The 15,891-nt window shown below is 38.4% G+C and overlaps 1 protein-coding gene across 8 annotated transcripts in view; it reads right to left on the reverse strand.

The window, feature by feature from the left end:
- Positions 1-15,891, reverse strand: part of MACROD2 (MACRO domain containing 2) — an 888,200-nt gene that overhangs the window by 692,165 nt on the left and 180,144 nt on the right. For 7 of the 8 annotated variants that reach the window (XM_017745239.1, XM_017745241.1, XM_017745240.1 and 4 more), the window contains one exon: positions 8,315-8,344. The exons of the other annotated variant lie outside the window; for it this stretch is intronic. In XM_017745239.1, the coding sequence (XP_017600728.1) occupies positions 8,315-8,344 (30 nt within the window). The remainder of the gene's footprint in view (positions 1-8,314; positions 8,345-15,891) is intronic. 8 annotated transcript variants of the gene reach the window in all.

A 15,891-nucleotide genomic window follows, 5' to 3' on the forward strand; every position in this document is an offset into this window, starting at 1 on the left:
AGAGTGATTTCATAAATGAGTACCAAAGCTCTGTGGAAAGAGCAGAAAATTCGAAATAGAAGGTGAGAGGTGAATGCAGACCTGATTTCATATTCCTTCATTCTATGCAGCAAGAGGAGAGTTGTGAACTCTTTCTGTAATATCTGTAATTTCGATACTTGGGTTTTCCTTGGCTCTGGAGTTTAATCCTGGGTTTTATTCAAAATTGTCTTTGGAAAGATAGTGACTAAGAAGTAATTGCTTTCATTAGAAACAGAAAGAAGAAACTATAGTAAATTCTTTTCATAACAGGAGGTGGGGAATTAAGGACAATGACAATCTCCAATCTCTGACCTTTGGGGTCAGTACATCAGCAGACAGCAGTACAGTGATCTCCTCCCTCCTTCTGGGAGGTGTGAGTGGTATGTAATGTCCATATTCTCATTTTATTGGACATGGACACGTTTTAAAAGATTAACAACAACACTCAGCAAACAGCTGGTGCCATTTTTCTATGCCTTCATGCTCGCACCTGTATACACATTTGATGTAGAAATTAATGAGCTTGGGGCTTAGAGATACTTTTAAGGAACATTCTACTGATTAAGGACTTTGTTTTGTATTTAGGCATACCAGCATGAAAGCTTCAGTAAACAGGTTGATATTCAAAAGTGCCTCTATGTCTACAAGTCAAGTACCTCCATCACACCTTTATTTCAGTTCTACTTCTTTTAATAGCCCCTGTAAAAACAGTTAAAACAATTTTAAATGTTTTAAATTGCATTTCACATTTTCCTCCTATTGTAGCCTTGTCCTCCTACAGAACCTCCTTTCCTGGTTCTCCTCAGGACCAGGAAAATGGCTGTAGATCTTACCTCTGAATAAGAGATTTTAAAACATTACCACCCCCTGTTTGAGCCTAACAAAACATGTCTTTCCTGCCGTGTTCGCTTCATTCTTACCTCAGCAAAAGGGACACGGTTGAGATTGTTCAGCATGAAACTGAACAGCTTTGACAGATGTCCCAATTTACAGATTTTTCTTTAAGGAAACCAACCAAATGCTTAATTTTAAAAACCATCTTCTGTAGACTGGCACATATATACACTCAAATGCTCAACTCTATTCTCACTGCAACGTGCAGCAATGTGCGTCACTTCCTGCACTCCCAGCCCGTTTTCCCTTGGCAACTGTGCCCCTCATCTTCAACTATGGGAGGAGAGCCTCAACAGAGGGTTCCTAAGATGACTGAGCAGCACCTTGTTAAATGAAAAAATTGTGCTTTCTGCATACAAGACACATGTAAGACATACATGTATTTGTCTGTACTGGGGGAAAGTGTTTAACATGTTTAGAGCACGTTGCATTGACATAACAAACAGACTGAATTCCCTCATACATCATGTGATATCTGCCATTTAGGGAAGGTTTGTGATCTCTCTCCCAGATTTGCAGCTCTGTCCCACAACATGAAACAAAAAGGAAAAAGGAAAGAAATCCATTCCTTACATAACCACCTGCCTTTTCACCTTGGATTTTTATCAAGAGTGCCTCAAATTTTCAGTTGCCATGAACTAAAGGTCCCAGTCTAAAAAAAGTAATGCCCTATTTTTATGCACTTATTTATGTACACACACGCTAAATCTGAATTTCTGAAGAGACTGCAAGATCAAGTCAAAAACATATATAGTGACATGCATATATATATATGAAAGTCATATATAGATAGAGAGCAGAAAGTGTGTATGTTGATGCTTTACTTGTGAGTACACAACACTGTAATTACCCCATAATGAAATTAAACAAAATTAGGACAGTCAGTGCAATGGTCTACCTGAGACAGAACGAGATCTTGCAATTAAGTGGGAGTTCAGAGTGTTGTGGACTCAGCACTCAGTAACTGATGAGTGAAAAATAAAACATCACTTCCTAATGCCCAATTAAGGCAACGCAGCAGCAACATTAAAAGGTTGAGGACAGCAGTGAGTATGAATGGATGGACTAAATCTTATATTATTTTCATGAACGAAACATGTTTTCGTTCATGTTTCTGTACCACCAGCTGGAACAGGAGCACCCCTTTAAAGAATCACAGGCTGAACATATATTTAAAAAATAAAAATCAGAAAAACCCAAACTGATCCCATAGCTGTATCAGTTCCTGTAAATAGCAAAACATAATTTATTTATTTTTAACTAACTGCTTGGAAAGAGTAATTAGCAGGATACAATTAGGCAACAACTGAGAAATACTTAAAATCAATCCAGAGACTTCCTGTTTATGATTATTACCCATAAGATTGTATAAAAAGACTGTAGAAAGGAAGCTGGCACCCTATTTAGCCAAAGAGCAAAATATATATCATATTTTAACAAAAACAAAAAAGAAACTAGAGTAGAGCACATATTTTAAATACAGCCACAGCAGCTTATGTTAAGGGTCCTTTGAAATACACTGTGCTTATTTATTTACAGAGCTTTCATCATTATATCTCTAGATGCACTACGAAATGAGAAAACCCACTAATTTTTGTTTAAAGCTGAACTAAAACTCCACTGCAATCACAGAAGGCAAAACCAAACATATATACACAGATGAGAGAAAGAAAGAAAGACTGATTTCAAGAATAACTGACCTGTAAAGAAAGACTATGCTTGCATAGGAGGTTCGAATAAATTCTACTAAAGATGTTAAATTACTAAAAAATCTATTTGCTTCGATCTGATACAACAAAAAACTCATGAAAAACAAGATTTTGGGCTGTACCAAACACCTTTAAAGGGTTACAGTCTATCCTGAGCTACTGGCCTACCAATGGAACTATTACAGCTGTGCAGAAAAAAATACATAAATATTAACATTTTAATTGGCTGACGCACTGGGGGAACTAGTGGATACAGCCCTCTCAAACCCACTCTATTTACAGAGATGAAAAAGAACAGCATGCAAACAGTAAAAGGAGATAAACCACTTTAACAACCCTACAGAATGGCAGCAGCAATCTTCTAGCAGAAAGGGATTAATTAGCAACAAAGGGAAATGGCCATTCGCCTTAAATTATCAGTTCTTCCCATGGCCATTATTCACTAGGAAAATCTTTGTACCTTCATAGCCATTATCTAAATACCTAGGCTATGACTATGCAGTGTACAAAGCAACTGAAAGCTTTTGAAGATAGCTGAAATCCCAGATGAAGCACATTTGTTCCATGGAGCCATTTGTTGTGAGCACACCCCAATCTGACAAATGCATTTGACATGACAGAAGAACATGCCAACAGACTGACATAAAAAAATACAAAATAATAACGCTTATTTTCCTGATGAAAGAATCCTGTCAGTGCTCCTTTCCCAAACTCTTTCTTCTCCCTCTCATGGGATGCATTTCATGTTATGTGCACGTCATGCACAAATTTGAACTTTGGATTTAAACCCCTGCTTTACTTGCATTTGAATTACGTAAATATCAAACCCAAGCCCTGTGAAATCCAAAACAGAGAGCATCTAGTCCTCATTTAGGATAAAACAGGCTTGTCTTCTTCCTGTTACACATTTTGAATGGGTGAGTGCAGGGCAAGTCTGGTATTTAAAGTCTGCTGCTGTTATATTGCTACAGGGTGCTCTGCAACTTGTCTCATTCCTGCCTCCAATTTTCTCTTGTACAACTTTCACTTCTCGGCGTCATTAATATTCATTTGGTAAATTGATGTCAAGTTGCTATTACGACAGTGCAAAACCTCTTTTCTTTTTTTTTTTTTTTTTGCTAGAGATTTAACTATCAGAAGATGGCTGGACATGGTGAGAAATGTACCTAAGACATAGCCGTGAGAATAAAAACTTATAAATAAGAATAAAAACCTGGCTAAGGGGAGGGATGTCAAGGTATTTGTGTCAGCTGTTCCTTCCTGACACTACTGACTGGATAATCACTGGATTTTTTAGCTCATTAGCTCACAATTAATTGACAAATAAACAGGGTGGCTTGCAAACAGCAGTTGAGACATTTGAAGTGACACAACTCCAGGATAAAAGTCAGTCTGGGGTAATTTCTTTCGGGAGACAACACTTTTTTTTGTCACTATTATAACGTAACATAGATATAAAAGCAGAAAATCCCACATTCAAAATGGAGTCTCTGCAATGAAGTCCAGAGAAACCCAGCTCCCTGCTGTGACCATGGACACAAGTTCCCCATGCCATAAGAATTACTTAAAACTGTGCCTACAAACCGTATCTTGGCAGGATGGACAGGTAGGTCTGGTCTACATTTAAGATATGCTAAAATATTTATAGCTATATGGGAATTAATTTTTTTCCATGCTTGCAAAAGCCCTAGAAAAAAAAACAGTCACACTGGCCAAAAAAAAGAGAGAGATGGAGAGAAACAGAAAAGCAGACAGATCTTCTGCGTCAACCAACTTAAACCAGGTCCAAACAATGCTTCCAAGAGTAACTTGCCCTCTCTCTGAGTTTGTAAAGACAAAATTACCAGTTTTACGTACAGAGCTGAAAGAAACTATGCTTGTAATAGGACACACTAAAAGATGATGTCTCCTTCCCAAATTCTAGCATAGGCAACAAAATCTTATGGGGGAAAAAATCCAAAATTAAAAATACCATCAAGTTAAGGTCAAAGAAATCAAGCCAATGCAGAAATCAGCATGCAACAAGAACATGATTACAGTCAGCAAATCAAGTACAGGAAAAATGAACCATGAGGAAAACAACTGAATACTAGGTGGGAACAGCGGGGCGCAATACCCAAAAAAACCCCTCACACTACCCAAAGCCATAAGGGAAGACAAACCTCAGCTCTTGCTCACTTTGATTGAACATAGTACATAAAATCACGTTTTCACTCCTTGACATAAATGTAAAAGAGTGTAAAGAAAAAAGATTGCCATGCAAAATAGGGCACTTCGATTTCTCAAGTCAAAATTTCATGACACATTTTAAAAGAGCTTACTTTTTCTTAAAATACCAACTGTTTTTCTTCACTCCCTCCAAATGCAGGTAATTTTCTTAAAACTTTTCACCTTTGCACTGTTGAACATAATGGGACGAATAATAGATAATGCACAAATAAGTCATAATGCTCCATGCAAGTTATTAGCAGTCAGATGCTGAATGCATGATAAATCTAGACCTGAAAGTGAAATATGCCTCCTAATTAAAAATCAATTATTAAAAACAGTAAAGAATGAAAAAGAAAAAAGGCTCACTCACCAAACTCATAATGAAATCCTGGAAACTTCAGAGTTATTTGAAAAGCAGAAAGAAACCTTCAACATCTATATTTAACTAAAGTATCCATTGTGGGTTTCTTGATTTTATGATTAAACAGTTCTGTGAAAAATTGTTTCTGGTATCTTTTGTGCTTTAATCTCTTCATTCCAAATAGTCATGAAAATGAACAGATGGCATTTAAATGGGGAATGCAAGAACAAACCATTACTCTGGCTCTGGGAAATCAAAGCACAGGGATGCCCTGATGTGGCTCTGAGGTGACGCAGGGATGATAAGCAGCCACCCAAAACCACCAGTCCCTGAAATTGCAAGTAAGTGCACGATGTTCACCCACAATGTTGTCCATTGGGTTTCTTAGCAGGTCTCTTCCAGAAAATGGTTTGAACACCCAGAGAAAGTAATTTGCAAACATTAGATCAGGATGTGCAAATAACTATTTCCAATTAATTTGGTTTTCGTTCTGGAAAGATTTCAAACACAGAACAGCTCAAAAGAAGCTCAAAATCACAACACCTGTTGCATGAGCTTGGACAAGCAGAAATTTCCAGTTTTCATTTTCTGTAAAACTAAGACATGTATTCATACCTGCAGCAGTGACACAAGAGATTAAATTAACGAGCACTACCAAGGAGATCTGAATCCCATTATTGGACAACTACACTGGTATTATGCATTATCATAAATATTCAGCATTTGCAATCAAAAGAAGGCTTTGGTGTTTACGTATATAATAAAGTTTTAATAATTCACTATCAATATTTCACACCGAATGCCACTGTCACTTCCTTCTGGATAAAATGAAAAATACACCCAGAATTTAAAATCCACAACCATTCCACTGGGAAGGAAAAAATTCCTTCTACAGAGAAATGCATGTGGTGAGTAGCAAGTTACTTTTCCAAAAGCCAGGGGCCCCGGGCTCCATCTGCCTGTGGCAGGCGGGTGGCTGGCCAGGGCTGCCTCCATCTTGTGTACCCCTGAGCAGGTACACAGACCCCACACACCTTCCCCTTCTCCAAAACATGCACCCCGTGGTGCCTGCCCAAAATGTAGAGCATTTCATTGGCAATGAAATTCTCAGGATTTTTCTTCAGAAACCTTGGAACCCCCAAGTGAACGTGCTCTGAGGACATCAGCTGCCCTACTCATGGGCAGCTGATGGTACCTCCACAAGTACAGCCCCTCAGCCACGAGCAGTCACCCTCTAAAGCCATAAAAGTGTCAGATTTGGTATTTTACATGTACCACAAGCAAGAGGGTACATTGCTATTCTTCAACCAGAGATTAAAGGATGTGGGATTGGGGTTCTGGCCATGGGGGCTGCAGCAACCCTTGCCTGAAGGATCCCACTGCATGCCCAAACTCAACCGGCCACAGCAGCTTCCCCACAGCCCTGAAGACACTGATTTTTAAAATGGCAGTAAAAGCCCCAAAGGATGTCAGGGCAGGAGGAGGGAGGGAGGGAGGGAACAAAGGAGGAAAGGAGGGAGGGGAGGAGAAGAGGAAGAGAAGGGGCAGCAGCACCAGCCCCTGGGGCTGCCATCACCTCAGCCTGCCATGAGGGGAGAGAACATATTTTGAATTGCCACTTTTAACGCATAAAATACAGGCAAAATCCCAACTTGACCCACAGCATGGGCTCATCCCATCTGCTGCAGAGGGAGAGCCACATTATCAAGGGCCACACTGAACAGACATCAACTTCTGAAGTACAGTACAGCTGAATAAATAACACGGAAAGTTAATAGCCAAATCCTTTCAGCAGCAGCAGTGCTCTGGGAACCTGATTGGAATTTGAACATTGGCATTGATTTATATTTTTTTTTCGATGTTACCAGCTGGGAGCAAGTGCTGGAGAGGAGGTACAGGAACAGCTCTGCAGAACAGGAACAGCTAGTGAAGGATTACCTCCTACAGGATTATCTTTTAAACAAAGAAAAATTTGGTATACTGCAAACAACTAACTCAAATCAAAAGAAACAGATTAATCCAACAGGATTAACAGGTAAGGCTGCCCTGTACTTTAATGTCCAGACACACAGCTGAGGAACATGAATGGTTTTATTTAGATGATTTTATTTAGTTGTCAAGCACCTTTTCATAGTCCAAAATAAGAGCTGCCTGTTTGGTTAAAACAAAAGCTGTGTCAACTTATCCTGCAGCCTCACGAGCAACAGAGATCTCCTGTCTTTTTACAGAGCCCTTTCCTTTATCCTTACATATGTAAGCTCTGATCATTGAGTTCTTTTAACTCCCGCCAGGAAGGAAGATTAGTTGCTGCCTGTACTGCTCCTGCACTGTGAAATTTCCAGAACTGAGCTCTTTTACTTCCCTCTGGGTGGCAGGGGAAGTCACTGCAAACTGAGATCAAGCTCTTTATGGGTTCGTCTTTCCTGAATTGTTACCACTCATGTAGATTTTATGGCCACGGTACTACAGTAATACCAAAAGTAAAACAGCATCACTACATACTAAAATAAAACAGCATCCATGTACTTGGAAGCAATACAAGGATACATACTTGAGCATCCCTGCCTTACCAGCAGACATGTTATTAGCGCCTCTGACCTAAGACTTGTATTGAAATCTACTTGACTATTCTGGCAAACAGAATAAGGTAAACAATCAAGTTTAAAACTTAAAAATATTTTTTTTAAAAAGGACAAAGATAAAGCCCCACTCATTTACTAAAATTACTTTTTACTGTATTTTAGTATTTCAACATTTCTTTTAAGATTGTTTATTAATTATACATTTGAGATTCCCCTGGGGTAAATTAAAAAGCCTAAATACTTAAAAACACAACACAGCCTAAGGCAGTTCAGTTCCTTTATGTTTTAGTCAGGTCATTTACATGTCAGCCCCTACTCTGACCCAGAGCTGAAACTGAATTCAGCAGCAGTCGCCAACCTTTCCTCTTGATGACACGAAAGATTATCGACTTTGGTGAACTGTCCCATCTAATAAATTTATATTTCCAACTTTTGAACTTACCACATATTCTTTTATAACCAACTAACCTCTGCATTGGTCCAGCACATACTTCATGTATATTTAAGAATGAATTAAGCATTAAGCAAAGACTCACCTCCTCCACCTCCAAGAAGGCTGGAATTAGCTGCAAGAAAAACAAAAAGGGAATTGTGAGCACTGAGCTTCCTAAACATACATGGAACCAAAACAGAAGATGTGTCACAAGAGATTTTCTATTGTTTCAGTAACTTTGCTACTCTTCCCTTACCCAAAAACATTAAACGCAAAAACAATCACTTATTGTAAATTGCAATCACAATCTTTACCTTTGCAATATCTTTGAAAATGCAAGCTAATAAATAAAACAATAATACAATTACTAAAGCTAACGCATTGAATAGGTCATGAAATTACAATCTTGCATTTATATAAACCCTATACCATTGTGCTTACCAAATTAATTTAGAATTTTCATAGCAGAGAAACTTGAATAGACTTGGATGCAACTTCTGATTATCTCTCCTTGTTTTCTATGCCATGGGACTGTTGGGGATGACGATGAGAATTCCTGGCCCCATTGATGTAAAAGGGTTTGTGCAATTGAGCTGGGATTTCCCTCAGCAGGCTTAATTGACTCAGCACTGTAACCATCCCGCTACCCAGGCCAAAACGTGATAAATCACTTATGGAAAGCAATTTCCAGAGCACGGTGATACAAGATGGTCCTTCAAATTAAGCTGGCACAATTGGAGCCATGCCAAATATTTTCCTTTCACTGCCTAGGCAGAAACAGAAGGAGTGCCTGAGCTTCTAAACCTCTCCTTTAGATGTGCGGGAAACAAATCCTTGTTGTATCAGAATATAGATAAAACAAAGAGCATAAAAGAGAGCCACAGGTATTTCTGTTTCCTGACAAGTGAAGAACAGATACCTCAAACCATGCCCCGCTCCCGGACAAGGGTATATAGCAAGATACACAGAATGAATTTGGTATTTTCTCTGTGTTATTGTTTACATGATTTTTCCTCTGCTTCCTCAACAGAAGTCTGTAAACAGCAAATTCCCTACTGTTGGGGCTTTTTCTTTGCTTTCCTCAGACTTTCAGATAAAATTGACAATTATCTTTGTTTTCTCCTTCATCAGATATTCTACAAACACCTTTGACTTAATATCCATTTTCAGCTCAAACATTTGCAGCCAGCTTTCCCTGGCACTGCAGTAAAACTGCCTTCATCAGAAAGCCAGATTTTCCATCAAAGTACCACTGGCAAGATCCGTGATTTTTAAAAGTAACTCTACATTACTCAACAAGTACCTCTACATTACTAAAAATGCAATGTTCTTTAAGGAAAAAAATGCAGCTTTATATCCAGCATAGCTGACCATATCAAATCAAAGCAAACAAATTAACTAAGTCAGTTACTCATCCTAGAATTAGATGTCCTACAGTCACTGAGGAATCATCAAAACCAAGACCTAGAGAGATGTCCTCATGCATTTTTCTCATCCAAGTCTGGTTGTAGTACCCTGGAACATTAGATGAAAGAAAATGGGGCAAAAAATCCTTTTTTCTGAAGCAAAGTAATTTGGAGCCATTTTCAAAGAAGTGCTTGTTTGGAGACACAGAAAGGTTGGAGCAACAGGCACAAAATGGAAAACTTTAAAAAACAACAACACAATTATCTATATGTGATAAACATCTCCTGGCTATCACCTCTAAAGTGCCAGCAGGGAACAAATACTGCCATGCATATATTCCCTTTGACAAAGATATCATGATTTTAATAATAAATGTGTGCAGACATGTTGCAAAGAATGTCAGTCTTGCTATATCTACCTATTCTTGCCCTGACTGAAATTCACTATTAAACAAAGAAACAAATCAAAACCAGCCTCACATATTTTTACAGTTGCTTCCAAAGACCTCCTGTAACAGGTAACATCACTTTCCCTGCTGTAAAAAGTACTTATCTGATATAGAAATCAGTAGAGCTCTTATCAGAAGGAACTAAAAGGAACAAAGTGTCATCTACTGCCACGAGTCTGCTATTCCAGCATATTTTTTTGGCACTGAGAATACACCTACAATTAAACTATTCTAATCCTTACATGAGTCACGTTCTAGGATTTCAGTTACTATGTTTGAGAGACTTGAGACACACAGCTAAAACCTATTACCAAAGTTTCCACTGCTAAAAAAGTTTCTTCGGATACCCAGCCAACATCCCCATTGCAAACTTTCATTCAATGGCTTCTCAGAGAATTATGTTTCTCTCATTAAGTTTTCCTGACAATGTTCATCTTTCCAATACTTTCCAAAAACTTCTTAATAACATATAATATAAGTCAGCACCACACACTTCTCTATAGAAACAGTAAAAACAGTTCAAATGGATTTTTGGCTGCAACGCATCTATTACAGCTATTGAAAATGCAGTAATAATTCACAGGCACTCTTTTTAAAAAAATTTTGCTTGCATAATGTAAGGAAAATCAAACCATTTTCCTGCGATTCCAGGAAAGAACAAGACTGATTTATATTTAGTTTCTTTTCTAGAAAGACAATGTGTCAAAAAGCAAGAACTTTTATTTTCAGATTTTTCAGACTCCCCTGCAAGGTTCAATAAAACACACGTCTCTTTCCATATTTGGGAAAGTCTTACCACTACAGAAGTAACTTGTCACTTAGCACCTAATGAATAGTCTCCCACCCAGAGGTCAGCACAGCCCCATGGCTGCAATCACATCATATTGCGTTGGAGCAAGCACGGCCTCTCTTCTCAGTCCCTCCGTGTTTATCTGCAGCTGCTGTCCATCAGTGCTCCCAAACCAACAAGTCTTGGAAAACACTTTGGAAGCCACTCCTGGTGTAGAGGTTCAACTATGGGTAGCTGTATGAGCAACCAGCAGAAGATCCCAGGAATTTCTGAACCTCCAGACTTGACACAGTCCGAATTGCCCCACAGGTTACAGCACTGCAACTCCTCTCACGCAGGGCATGCCCAGCCTTAGGTAGAACACCTTACACCATGTGCCCGGAGAAGCTGTGGATGTCCCATCCCTGGCAGTGTTCCAGGCTGGGCTGGATGGGGCTCTGAGCAACCTGATCTAGTGGAAGGTGTCCCTCCGCATGGCAGGACAGCTGGAATGGGATGATCTTTAAGGCCCCTTCCAAGCCAGAGCACTCTATAATTCTATGATTTTAAGACTGCAGATTGTAAATCCATCTTGACTAACCCCTTGTCCTTATTTCTCATCTCCAGAGGTGCACAAGATTCTCAAGTCATAGGAAACCTGGGGTGGGAGGAAACAGGAAGACTCAATTGCTACCAAATTACCAAGGCAAAGAACAATTAAAGAAAGCAAACAAGAGTAACAGGGGCTCCAAAGAAACGTGAGGTAAAGGCTTCTTGCACCTCATTTCATTCCCCATATCACCCTTTCAAACTGACCTACCCAACCTCTCTGAAATTGCCTCCTTAAAAACTACAGTCCACAATAGATTCCTGGGCATTAACTCTGAAAATCTACTCACAATACAAACTTGAAATATTATTTTAATATATACACAGAGCGGTCAGGCAGCCAGCAGACTACAGACTGCCATGCCAGACTGAAATACAACACACATTGATAGAGCCCCATCCAAAACATCACTGGTGACGGCCCTCAAGAGGCAGCAGAGATGAGAGTTCATCTAATTTTAAATATTTTTGCCTACACCAGTAACATAGGCTTTAACAACAACAAAAGCACCGTATCTGGGGACCAGTTCCAGTTCCTGTGGTGTCCTTTAAGTAGTGGCTTCACAGTGATACAAAGCACAGCACTAAAGATGCTGTGCATCACCACTATTTTAAAAGGAGACTTGAATGCTGCATTTTGAGAGACAGATCTCATCTTCACAGTCTGTCTCAGTACAGTGAACAGAAATACATCTAGAAGCGATAAGATGGCTTTCAGCCCTTTAGCTCTGGGTTTCTTTTTAATAGGGACATTAGAACCATTAGCAGAAAAAGTGTTTCTACAACGTTCAGGCTCATCTCTAAGAAAAAATCCACTCTAAAAATATCACTTCAATGAAAGAATAGTATCTAATCACTGAGGATAATGATTTAGCCCTTAATGAGATGTTTATGGCCCCAGATTCAACCAGAAAATTCAGTATTTCAAATTACTTAAAACCTCAATAGACTAGATATATATGCTTTTTAACAGCACGAGGATAGCCCTGCTAAAGAAACCCAGTGAACACTGGTCTGCTGTACCCCAAGAATTCAACTCTTGCTTTAAGAAACAAAATTCTTTTCAAAAAACTAGTGTGGGGAGAGAAGGGAAAAGAAAAAGAAAAAGAAAAAGAAAAAGAAAAAGAAAAAGAAAAAGAAAAAGAAAAAGAAAAAGAAAAAGAAAAAGAAAAAGACCTGGAAGGAAAGAATTTAAAGTAAGCTTAGTTGCTCATTATGGAATACCCACAATGAAAGCTCAGGTTACTAAAATGTTAACATGTACATGTTACATGTAAAATGTACAAATTTTAATAATGAATGTACCAGCACATTTGACAAGTAAGAACTGGACATGAATGTTTTAAATCTCAGCCTCTTTAATGAGTTATGTTGTATCGCTTTCCGACACTTTTTTGACTGAATAAGCAGACCAGAAACTCTGGTGTGGTATTAATATTTTCCTCACTGTTCTCTTTACATCAACATTCTTTCTAAACAGTAAGGTTATTTGAAATTTTGAGGAAAGCAACTGAATGCTGAAGAAGTTCACCTCAAATGAAACTGAAATTCTTCCTGCGCTGCTAGCCAGAACATGCAAAAAGGGAAGAAGGATATATGCATAGGTTGGTTAAACAGGCATTTGCAGGCAAAAAATTGTTTTTTCTGCTGTCAATTCTGAGGAATTTAGAGAACAGGAAAGATGTGAATAGCAATTTTTGCAATGTCTCTGGAGATAACACACTTTTAGCTTTGTTAAAAACATAGCTGAATAACTCTGGTTACTTTTTGTTGGCATATACTCATCTGACAACAATTTAAGAACATGAATTCTTCTGGGAGCATGTCTTTGTCAAGTATTAATGGCACTAGTAACTTAAATTGACATCTATGTCATGCAGCCATGCATCTGTCAGTATAATAAAAATATACTTTTAAAAGATTAGTTGATATTGTCTGACTTTGGCAGCAGATGTTTGAGATTATTTTGATGTAAAAAAGATTGAATATTTTTGTCAATACTTTCTAATTGTGAAATTTATTCAAGGAGACATCTTTATAACTGGCAGTATTGTAAGATGCAAGACATTCTATTGCCTCAGACACCATCTTTATTCATCAATAAAACACCATAAGAGGCAGCTGGTGAGCAGAGTAACAGTAATTTATGGAATGGGAAACAACATTTCTTCTATGTGTTTTGTGAGACAGTCTTACCTGTCACTGCATTTTGTTTCATCTTCTCTCAAGAAACCAGAGAGAACAAAGAGGAGTGAGATAACAACTGTACCTTGTACATTCAAAAATTTTATCGTGAGATGTGTTTGGATGCCTTAAAGTAAAAAGCTTTAGGCTTAAAGATCATGAAGTCATTTTGCAGCAGGTATAGTAAATAAAACACAGTCACCACTCTATTTAAAATGCTTCCCTGCATACAAAGCCACAGCAATTGGGAGAGGTAAAATAACATTGTAACAACAGACTGGGCCAGATTGGCAAAGTTATGTCAGTGACTAATGATGCAAAGCTAAGTCTACTGGAAATTAGAAAACCACCAGGCCTACAAAATAAGATTGACTTAAACCACTTATGTAACCGTACCCCAGCAACAGCTCCAGAATATGGATGGAACAACTGACAAAGGATTTCTACAAACAAGTTGCTCTTCTCCAGGTTTGCTTACCTTTAACGTGTGATCAAAAGCACATCATGCTCTCAATACAGACTCAAAAGACTTCAGCTTCATGTACCAAAAAAATCTCTTCTGCCCATAAAACCCTTCTGTAAAAAGAAGCAAACATCTACCCAGTCTCATTTTATTCTTAATAGAGAGTACCAACTTCAAGCACTCTTTCTAAAAAGCCAAGATCTCTAGAAGCACGACCGAACAATTCAGCTCATGAATTTTCCATCACCTTTGTTTTAGCAAAATAGATGATGTGGGATGCTACAGAAGGGATTGAGTTTTCCATGTCTTACCTGTTTTTCAGATACTGAAACTGCATAGTACAAGTTTGTCCCATTTTAAAGATTAAAAAAAAACTAATGGAAGGCTTTGTGGATTAGAAGCACAGGCTCTGTATTTGGAACCAATAAAATGGCTTTGTGGCTCACTTGTTACAACCTGTGATATTCTCTTCCCCACTCACAAATTCTGTACAGAGAACAGATTTTTTAAACTAAGTTTTGCTATCTTTGCAAATAAAGTAGTCATTGTCTCTAATTTCAAGCTTGTAAAGGGTATGTCAGAGGTAGATTAAGGGGAAAAAAAAAATAATCAGCATTCTAGTAAGTACTCCCGAGTTGATCCTGTCAAGGAAATTGCCTTCACAACATTTTGAATTCAATAAGGAAACAGTAACTGCCATAAGGTCTCAGTTATTTTTCCTCTTCTAATACATTACCAACTCAATATATGGTGTGCATTTATGCAAGAAGGTTATTTTTAAAAGTTATATATTACATCCATTAAGCTTAATCAGTCATATGCAAAGCATCTCTGAAATCTGATATGAAGAGTAGAAGAAAACCCACCAAATGCACCAAACCAACATAGGCAAGGCAGCAGTCAGCAGCATGGGACAGAAATGAGCACATAGCTATCAGGATGACATTTTCAACTTGGCCTAATCGGAGGCATAACTTCAAAGCAGAGGCAGCAAAATGACAGGTTTTTTTACCACAGAGTGAAATACAGTAATTGCTTTAATGCAGGGTGAAAGAAAATTAACAGAAATTGAAGTTGACTAACACATCCTGAGAAAAATCCATGAGAAAAGGTGTTTGGCCCAGAGTACTTCCTAAATGCTGCTGTATTAACTTCCATATGTACTCAAGTTTAGGCTCCAGCTTTAAAAGAAGCCTAAACTTTGCAGCAGCCTGAAGACTCCATCAAAATTGCTTCTTGGTGGGCAAGTCAGACAACCACAACAAAAAATGTAACTTAAAAGAATATCCCAAAACCCAGTGAACTTGTTTTTAAGAATGGTCCCAAACGGAATTCCACAAAACACTCCCAGGTGAAATTTTTGCAAAAACAGCAGTTCACACTTTCCTACCAATGAAATTCATACTCTTCATACCCACCCAGTGATATTAATTTCAGCTAGACAGGACCATCTATTTGGAATCAAAATAAAGAAAGTGATGCAAAAGGAGAACGGTTCCTGCCAGCGCCTCAAGAAGGACAGTTAGAAGAGCCTGTTTGATGAGGCTGACGTCATCCTTGGGAGGGAGGAGACAACAGACTTGTTGAATCAGAACCTGCAGTTTGAAGGGAAGGAGTCAGAAAAGGCTGAAAGTGGCTGGTCAGCACAGAAGGATCCATGGCCATGTTTTGTGTGAGCCCCTTTGCAGAATCCATGCTCATTTTCCACCTTCCTCTCATTTCAGCAAACATCAGAAAAGCGTGAACCAGGAATAATTTCATTCTAAAACACAGGGTGATAAAATGTCACACACACTACCA

Source organism: Corvus brachyrhynchos, unplaced genomic scaffold (genome assembly GCF_000691975.1).
Source record: "Corvus brachyrhynchos isolate BGI_N302 unplaced genomic scaffold, ASM69197v1 scaffold69, whole genome shotgun sequence".
Lineage (NCBI taxonomy): Eukaryota > Metazoa > Chordata > Aves > Passeriformes > Corvidae > Corvus > Corvus brachyrhynchos.